Source organism: Oncorhynchus keta, chromosome 36 (genome assembly GCF_023373465.1).
Source record: "Oncorhynchus keta strain PuntledgeMale-10-30-2019 chromosome 36, Oket_V2, whole genome shotgun sequence".
NCBI classification, from domain to species: Eukaryota; Metazoa; Chordata; class Actinopteri; order Salmoniformes; family Salmonidae; genus Oncorhynchus; species Oncorhynchus keta.
In genome coordinates, this window is record NC_068456.1 from 18,976,829 (window position 1) to 18,987,131 (window position 10,303).

At 42.6% G+C, this 10,303-nt stretch overlaps 1 protein-coding gene across 1 annotated transcript; it reads right to left on the minus strand.

Moving 5' to 3' along the window:
• Nucleotides 1–646: 646 nt before the first annotated feature.
• Nucleotides 647–6,071, minus strand: LOC118369921 (G-protein coupled receptor 26-like). Its single transcript, XM_035754696.2, has 3 exons — nucleotides 4,690–6,071; nucleotides 3,663–3,776; nucleotides 647–2,817 (listed from the first exon to the last, which is right to left on the minus strand). The coding sequence occupies exons 1-3, from the start codon at nucleotides 5,358–5,360 to the stop codon at nucleotides 2,577–2,579; spliced, it is 1,026 nt and encodes a 341-aa protein (XP_035610589.1). The 5' UTR covers nucleotides 5,361–6,071; the 3' UTR covers nucleotides 647–2,576.
• Between the last annotated feature and the right edge of the window lie 4,232 nt (nucleotides 6,072–10,303).

Genomic DNA, 10,303 nt, shown 5'->3' on the forward strand with positions numbered 1-10,303 from the left:
GGAGTCTGCAAAAGACCTGAGACTGGGACGGAGATTTGTCTTCCAACAAGACAATGATCCAAAACATAAAGCAAAATCTACAATGGAATGGTTCAAAAATAAACATATCCAGGTGTTAGAATGGTCAAGTCAAAGTCCAGACCTGAATCCAATCGAGAATCTGTGGAAAGAACTGAAAACTGCTGTTCACAAATGCTCTCCATCCAACCTCACTGAGCTCGAGCTGTTTTGCAAGGAGGAATGGGAAAATAATTCAGTCTCTCGATGTGCAAAACTGATAGAGACATACCCCAAGCGACTTACAGCTGTAATCGCAGCAAAAGGTGGCGCTACAAAGTATTAACTTAAGGGGGCTGAATAATTTTGCACGCCCAATTTTTCAGTTTTTCATTTGTTAAAAAAGTTTGAAATATCCAATAAATGTCGTTCCACTTCATGATTGTGTCCCACTTGTTGTTGATTCTTCACAAAAAAATACAGTTTTATATCTTTATGTTTGAAGCCTGAAATGAGGCAAAAGGTCGCAAAGTTCAAGGGGGCCGAATACTTTCGCAAGGCACTGTATGTCAAAATCTAATTTGTCTTATCTGAAGTCATACATGCTACAACAAGAAATCACTCCATCAAAACCACTCGGTTGGAATGAAACCATTTTAAACGAATTGACATACTTTAATGAATTAGTGACTCACTGGCTTAGCAACAGTAATTCGTGACCCACATGACTCTCCGTCATATCTTCCCAATTAAGGGCGTCATGTTTTCTCACTCATGTCACACAACGAGACAAGAGAGCAACAGTTAACCCTGCTCAAAACTGCGAAAGTACGAAATCGATACAAAGCAACAATCTCTTCTCAGGTTTTTTTCAACTCTCTCCACTCTCCAACCATGGCTCACTACTTAGGTACAGTTGAAGTCGGAAGTTTACATACACCTTAGCCAAATACATTTAAACTCAGTTTTTCACAATTCCTGACATTTAATCCTACTAGGATTAATTCTAAAGTCCCTGTTTTAGGTCAGTTAGGATCACCACTTTATTTTAAGAATGTGAAACGTCAGAATAATAGTAGAGGGAATTATTTATTTCAGCTTTTATTTCTTTCATCACATTCCCAGTGGGTCAGATGTTTACATACACTCAATTAGTATTTGGTAGCATTGCCTTTAAATTGTTTAACTTAGGTCAAATGTTTCAGGTAGACTTCCACAAGCTTCCCACAATAAGTTGGGTGAATTTTGGCCCATTCCTCCTGACAGAGCTGGTGTAACTGAGTCAGGTTTGTAGGCCTCCATGCTCGCACACGCTTTTTCAGTTCTGCCCACACAATTTTCTATAGGACTGAGGTCAAGGCTTTGTGATGGCCACTCCAATACCTTGACTTTGTTGTCCTTAAGCCATTTTGCCACAACTTTGGAAGTATGCTTGGGGTCATTGTCCATTTGGAAGACCCATTTGCGACCAATATTTAACTTCCTGGCTGATGTCTTGAGAGGTTGCCTCAATATATTCACCTAATTTTCGTTCCTCATGATGCCATCTATTTTGTGAAGTGCAGCAGTCCCTCCTGCAGCATGATGCTGCCACCCCCATCCTTCACGGTTGGGATGGTGTTCTTCAGCTTGCAAGCATCCCCTTTCCCTCCAAACATAATAATTGTCATTATAGCCAAACAGTTCTATTTTTGTTTCATCAGACCAGAGAACATTTCTCCAAAAAGTATGATCTTTGTCCCCATGTGCAGTTGCAAACTGTAGTCTGGCTTTTTTATGGCGGTTTTGGAGCAGTGGCTTCTTCCTTGCTGAGCGGCCTTTTAGGTTATGTCGATATAGGACTCGTTTTACTGTGGATATAGATATGTTTGTACCTGTTTACTCCAGAATTTTCACAGGGTCCTTTTCTGTTGTTCTGGGATTGATTTGCACTTTTCACACCAAAGTACGTTCATCTCTAGGAGACAGAGCACGTCTCCTTCCTGAGCGGTATGATGGCTGCGTGGTCCCATGGTGTTTATACTTGCGTACTATTGTTTGTACAGATGAATGTGGTAACTTCAGGCATTTGGAAATTGCTCCCAAGAATGAACCAGCCTTGTGGACGTCTACAATATTTTTTCTGAGGTCTTGGCTCATTTCTTTTGATTTTCCCATCATGTCAAGCAAAGAGGCACTGAGTTTAAGGTAGTCCTTGAAATACATCCACAGGTACACCTCCAATTGACTCAAATGGTGTCAATTAGCCAATCATCAGCTTCTAAAGCCATGACATAATTTTCTGGAATTTTCCAAGCTGTTTAAAGGCACAGTCAACTTAGTGTATGTAAACTTCTGACCCACTGGAATTGTGATACAGCGAATAATGACTGAAATAATCTGTCTGTAAACAATTGTTGGAAAAATCACTTGTGTCATGCACAAGGTAGATTTCCTAACATACTTGCCAAAACAATAGTTTGTTAACAAGAAATGTGTGGAGTGGTTGAAAAATGAGTTTTAATGACTCCAACCTAAGTGTATGTAAACTTCTGACTTCAACTGTATGTAAGTACCTCAATGTCTCCATCTTGCCATAGTCAATGGGTGGGTTTGAAGTTGTTGGTGTCGTTGACCCTTCCGTTCTCCACCATGCGGGCGGAGGAGTTAAAGGAACTTCTCTTCAGGATCTTGTTGGTCAGGTCGCTGCATGTCTTCCTGTACTGGTTCCGGAGCAGTGAGTAGACAAAGGGGTCGCAGGCTGCCTTGCTGTAGGCCAAACACTTAGACAAGACACCCCAGTGAGGGTTTATCTGTCCTAGCGTGAAGAGCTCGAAGATTCTGACACAACAAGCACAGAGAGATAAGTTATATTATGAACAGTGGATAGCTGTTTCATAGACCAGTGAGAAAACAACACAGATGTCAAAAAACCTAATGTCCTGTGGAAACTCTTTAATAAGCTCTCAGAAATGTCAACATTTTGCTTCAAAATGCCATGGCTCTGAGTCGATCGTGAATGTTAGGGGATGTGGAGTTGCTCTTGTTTGTCTCACTGTCCTTACCAGGTAAGTGTATGGAGGCGTTTCACAAGGACAAGGCTCATTCTCAGAATGACGAGCTCAGGTCACTGGTCTTGTGATTTACAGCCGCTATCAAACTCACAATGGGGATCTCACTATAATTATAACCCCTGATGTGATCTCCATCTTCGCGGTTATGTTCTATCCCCTTCTGAAGGGTTGCAGCTGCACTTCTACAATAGGCAGCAGGTGTAATGAGAAGTATCATCAGGGTCTCTCACTCACTCATAATGACACGTCCACCAATGTTAACTCTCTTACAGATTATCTTTCTCTTACACTCTTTCTCCCTTTCCTGGGATTTCATCCTAAAACTCATGAAGAAAAAGGGTGACAACATAATCACCCTCAAGCTGATTGGTTAGGGATTTAGATATGGATCGATAGAACATAATAAGATGGGGTTGTAGAAATTGACTATGGTCCATGTTGCAAAGTCATTTTTTCTACCCAAAGCACAAGCCATTTGCACAGGAAGTAGACAACTTTCGTTGGTCTCAGATGGGGAACTGGTGTCACCACAGTTCTCAGCAGCCAATCCCACAATATAACACCATCCCACATGCACAGGGGTGTTGAGGATAGATTTGAACCCCTGCTCACCTCGTGATGACGTAAGGGGCGAAGCACACCACAAACGTTCCAATGAATGTGATGATCTTCTTGGTGGCTCTCTGCCTCCGCTGTCTCTGCTCATCCAGGCATCGCTGGCGCACACTACCAAAGGACAGAGGGGACCGTTATCAACCCAGGGGACGACCCAGGAGCACAGACTCAAAACATGGCCTCTCGAGTGGAATGAAGGGTGATGGAGAAAACAGCATGCTTCTATGGACAGTATCAGAGCACAGCCTCAGGTCAATGCCAATGGATTGTTCAAGATATCGAAACTGTAACACATCCATTATGTAAATCAAGTCCAATTCCAGGTCAATACTTATTGTTTAATTGATCGCTAATCACAAGGAATTGACCCCGGCCTCTGAGAAAGAAGAAAGACAGACAACAGGGAATGTGACAGTGAGATGGCATCAATCTACCTATTTGAGGCTAGTTTAACTATTTGAGTTTTGTAATGTGGAAGTGATTGAAAAGGGATAATCAAATGCAGTCAACAATACAGGTCCAATGCAGTCGTTTTTATCACAATATCAAATCATTTCTGGGTGACAATTAAGTACCTTAATGTGATTGTTTTCAATGTACATGGTCAAATAGCTTATTAGCAAAGAGCAATTTCTCAAACAAGAATTTAGCTAGGACAGTCTGGGAGTGGTCAGAGTTGGGAGGGGGAGGCAGGCCAAAACTCCATCCCACCATGACAGGGTGAGATTTCAGGCGCCTTTTCAAACAGTACATTTTCACAGTATTGTTCAAGTTTTATAATGGTCACAATTTATAATGGTTTTGATCTGTATGTGAAGAGCTCTTGGTTTGGAATATATTTGTGTCATTTTAGTTTTGATAAAGGGCGCTGAGATCTGAGACCGTAACATTGGACCAAAACGGTGGTGCTGAAATCAATCCTAAATCCACTGAAGTCGCATTGGTAATTTTGCAATTACAATTCGTGGGATAATCTGAAAAAAAATGTCAAAGCAAATTACTCAGACTGGGCTCAACGGCTTACCTCGGGTGAATATCCACAAGCAGCAATAAGGTCTGCATAGTGATCACGTCGATGCGTTTACAGTGAAACCGCGCAACTTTCAGAACTTTCAGGTACGTTACACACAACACGATTAAGGTCAAGAGAAACGTGAGAGAGTGTAACACCACAGTGTAGATGATGAACTGCGTCCGGGAGCCGCTTGCTCTCGCATTGCAGAGCGTACATGATGCGTATAGGTGATGGTACCCAACCCAGGAAGAGCAAGTGGCCACCGTGGAGAACGAGAGCGAGTGCATCCACGTGTATCCAAGCCCTATCACTGCGTCCCGGTGTCGTATTCTGGAGTGGTAGCTCAGCGGAAAAACTACTGCCACCCATCGATCGATGCTCAAAGCCCCCATACTGAGCATTGCGTTTGTGGTGAGAAAAGTGTCCAGGAAACCCACAGTTTGACAGAACCCGCTGCCTCCAGTGTTTCCTTTGTTGATAAGTCCGACCAGAGTTAGAGGCATATTGGACACGGTAAGCAACAGGTTGCAGACGGTTAGGTTGAGGATAAACAACCCGGGCACCTGCTTTCGAATCTCCTGGTTGTACAAAAAGCAGATCAGTACCACCACGTTGGACAGAAACGAGACGGCGATTATCACTACTACAAACACAGAGACAGCCATGTCCGCAATGTGCATTGTGCGTGTGTCCCGCTCAAATATCCGCACTTTTGACAATTGTATCCACCGTCCAGCTTCTGAAACAAATTACATATAGCATCATGCTGGAACTACGATGTCCAACAAGCAAACATCCGACACAGTTCCACGGTTATTCTTCGTTGTCCTTCTCGTGCCTCCATGTAACGATACAGCCGGCTCACTATGGAGAGTCGCAAGAAGGGACATCCAAGTATCCTCGATGTGCTGAACCAAATGTCTCCAGGAACGGGTGATTACAAACAGACACACCCCTGCACGTGTGGCTGCACTAAGTTTCTAACTATTTATTTCTTGCCACTGCTCGCACAACATCCCCGTATTGCGCAATTGCGTAGTGTACTGGTGGACAGCTTTGCAAACGCCCAGCGCAGTCTCTCGGATGGTCTGTCTCTGGCGGTGCTTATGTCGTATATGTCACACCTCACCCACACCCATATGCTACACACTCCATCGCCTCCCCAAAGCAACCAAAAATGTATTTTTCTTCAATATCATACGGTAAGTGTTAACTCACGCAACTGACATCGTGCTCGACCCTACAATTCGATAAACATCATACAACAAATGTATCTATGTGTTATCTCTAGCTGATGTAAGTCCCATATTACTGCGTTTTAGGAGTTAACCAGGCTGTAGTTAATCCACAAGAGTATGGAGCATATAAATTACTGATATCACAATTTATTATTATAGATATTATAGACACAACATATGATCAATCGGCAGCAGTAGCTCTTAAGCCCTAGAGGTTGGAGAGGCTGTCCAGTAGCCAGAAGGTTTCTGGTTCAAGCCCCAGGAGGGGCAACACAGAAATGAGAATGGAACTGAAATCATACTTCGATGGCTGCTGGTCTCTGATCCCATGTACCATCTCCTGCCATTGTGCCCATGAGTAAAGCACTTGACCCCCCACAATTGCTCTCCACCCAGCGGTGTTGCGCTTCTGCTGACCCTGTATCTCTCAATGTGTTTGTATGTATCTGGGGGTGTTGATAAAGGCACAAAATGTTCTATGTTCTAACCAATGGACAATAAAGTTGTATTCTATTATTTTCTATTAATTGTGTGGACAAACAGCCAGTGTGATTATCTACAAAAGCTTTCTGAAGCCTGAATCTGCCTTTCTTTCAAAAACACTGCTTTTCCATTGACTAATGCTCGGCTTATCCCCATCCATATTTGTATAGTCCGTTGCACAGATACTATACTGGCTTCTTAGGCACACACAACACACAAACACTATTTACAGCCCCCTGTCTAGAAAGATCTCTGATAGCATCCCATGACCAACAGGCATACTGTAGGTCGGCATTCAAACTAAATGGGATCGTAATGAGAGGGTATCTAAGTGTAGCTACTACTGTTTTTCTGCTAAGTGTTGAATGCTAGTAATGTTAATGAATAACACAAGAGAATTACACAATGTAGAGAGATTACAAATATGTGTTATTTCTCCACAAGACAAGAGAGGATGGTTCATGTTGCGATGCTGCTGGAGTGGACAGGGGACTTTGTTGCTGACGGTGTTGACAACAGGTGATTGCACGGATTCACGTCAATGACAGCGGCAGGGCCAGATGGCTTTGCCAGATGCTGTGTCTACTGTGGATTCCCCCCGACGTCCTCTTTACAAGGATCTGGGGAGGGGACTCCACGGGGGACTTGTGTATCTGGTAAACACAGAATAGAACAGACAGACCCAGACAGACATAGTCATGTCTCAATCAATAGAGAAATTATTTTGTATTTATTGAGAATTTAAACATATTATGACATGGGATGCATACGTGGCCTGTAAGCCATGTCTCTTTCCCCTCTAGTTTTTGCCCCAGATTGTTCACACAATCATCACACATGATCAAATGGCCCTCATTTAACACTGTCAGACACCTCCCTCCCATCTTGTTCTATATTGGAAAGTTCAATTAACATGCTCAATGAGAATGGCCAGAGTAAAGAGGAGAGTTGAAATGACTAATTTGCACAAAATCATTTATATATTAGATTCGTTTCTGGGCTGAATTAAAAGCATTGATATGATGTAATTAGATTGAAAGAGATTTCTCCACCACCAGAGAGCACCACAATCAGTCTTCGAATAGAAAGTGGTCAAGACAGTGATCCAGGAATTATGGGTAGTCGCAAGGCATTGATATTGATATTGATATACAGTTTTCTAATTAGTTTAACCAAGAAAATCATTTTTAATGGTACACTTTTGACAAGACAGAGATTGTGAGATACAACTAGATGATTAGCGAAAGTTTGTTGGCTGTTATTATTTGAAACTTTCGGAACCATAAAGCTATCTAAACATCTTTACATATGACAGGTACAGTACAAACAAAAGTCCATGCTTGCTGATATGATGCGTACTACTGCAGTACTACTGCATATTCTAAATATGACACTACAGCTCCTCTGCTGATATGTCTATTCAGTAGTTGGAGGAGTTTTGTGGTGCTCTATTTAAGCAATAAGGCCCGAAGGCGTCTGGCTAAGGGCTGTTCCATGGCTAAGGGCTGTTCTTATGCACGACTCAACGCCCTTAGCCGTGGTATATTTGCCATATACCACAACCCGCCGAGGTGCCTTATTGCTATTATAAACTGGTTGACAACGTAATTATAGCAGTAAAAATACATGTTTTGTCATACCCGTGGTATATGGTCTGATATACCACGGCTGTCAGCCAATTAGTATTCAGGACTCGAACCACCCAGTTTATATGATCCATTAGCTGTGAAAGCTTGGCCAGAGATAGCAGCACATGCAAATCATCTACACACTATCCTATCATACTTTTAATTAGACCCCATCATCATGGTCTTTCTCCTGTAGATTGCTGGCTGTGATGCCCTGTGCTGGCCTGCGTGGCCGGCTGGCTGTAACACGTCACCAGTCTGGGCCCAGCCAATCTTGCTCTCCCATCTGCTTTGATGCGCTGTCCCTGGTAATGAGCGTGATGTTACAGTATACAATATATTGGCATGGTAGTCAGCAGCTCTCTGCTTCTGAAGATGGAAGGAGAGGAAGTGTTAATGAGTGAGTGTGGTGGTGGATGTCAGTGCTCTTTCGGTGTGTGTGTGTGTGTGTGTGTGTGTGTGTGTGTGTGTGTGTGTGTGTGTGTGTGTGTGTGTGTGTGTGTGTGTGTGTGTGTGTGTGTGTGTGTGTGTGTGTGTGTGTGTGTGTGTGTGTGTGTGTGTGTGTGTGTGTGTGTGTGTATGTGCATATGTGTGGGTGAAGGTGTAGGTGTTTAGGGCCATCAAGTCTGTCATAATTTTTGGCATGTTACAGGGATAATTACAGTATGATAGCATTATGAAATAGTGGCATATTAGATTATCATGGGTGACAATGCAGCAAATTGGTACGGAGGGGTGGTTAATCTGTACATGGTATATTCTTTCATAAAAAAAAGATAGTTGATAGTTTCATATGACAGTAATGAGTAATATACATTGTTTATATCAGACCTTCATACATTTGAAAGGATGTTATCCTCTCTTGCTCTCTCTCTCTCTCTCTCTCTTTCTCCTTCTCTGTGTGTGTGTATGGTTGTTGGTGATGGGTGACTCATGTCGTAGGCTATGCAGCCCCTACTGGCTTATGCACAATTTCAGATGCTGTCTTTTCACACGAGCCTTTGTTTGTTTGTGCTTGGGCAGCCCTCTCCTTTCTCCAGCCCCCCTCTCACTCTCTCTCTCTCTCTTTCTCTCTCCCTCCCTCTTCCCTCTCGCCCTCTGCAAGACGGCTGGTGAACTATTTAAATCAGTGAAACTGACTCTTTCAAAATATGTTTTGACATTCTAGAATCTGGTCAGTCGCCCCCTTGCTGTGTGTCAACTAATAGATCAAAATGTCGGATTAAAGCCGAGATACAACACATATCTCTCAGAGATCTCAGTAAATAAAAGGGGAATAGTGAAACACCTCGGTATATACACTCTTTGAAAAATGGGTTCCAAAAGAGTTCTTTGGTAGTCCCCATAGGAGAGCCCTTTGAAGAACCCTTTTTGGTTTGAGGTAAAAAAAACTTTTTGATTTGAGATAGAACCCTTTTGGGTTCCATGTAGAACCCTCCGTGGAAAGGGTTCTATATAGAATCCAAAAGGGTTCTACCTGGGACCAAAAGGGGTTCTTCAAAGGGTTCTCCTATGTGGACAACCGGAGAACCCTTTTGTAGTTACTGTGTGTCAATATGATTGGTTTCCCCCTGGTGTTTCTACTCCTCTATATGTGTTTTCCAATCATACGCTTACCTGGCTGTCATGGAGTTTGTCAGTAGGATGCACCTATTACACCTATGATGTAAATGCTACCCCACAGCTTCACAGTCACAGCTGGAGTAAGTCCTCTGAATCACATTGTAAACAAAGCCACCTAACTCCTGGCCTGTGACAGCCCTTCCCCCCTTTTTTTGTTTTGTTGCAGTTTTACATGTCAAAATGAGGGAAAATCGCTGTTTTCACATGTTGAGCTTAAATTGAACATGTAAGCCATATTTTCACACGATTTACATGTAGGTCACATGCTAACACCACCTTCTCACATGTGAGAGGAAAGAACAGGTGAATTGCAGTTGCACATGTAAAAACCATTCACGTGAAAATCTCATTTGCAGTTTCACAAAAAAAAAAAACATTCACATGTGAAAATCTCCCTTTGCAAGTTCGCATGTGGTGGTGAAATAGTGTTAGTCTCCTCACGTTACACCACCACGTGAAAAGGTGGTGTAGACAACTCACAGTAGCAATGTTTCCACATATGGAATTGCAGATTCTGTAATGCCATTCTGTTAAAAGGTAACTTAGCCTACCTGAGTATAATAATTCAAGTGGGTAAAAAAGTATTATTTCTGGGCCTCCTGAGTGGCGCAGCGGTTTATTTATTTTATTTACTTACTTAACAGCCTGGAA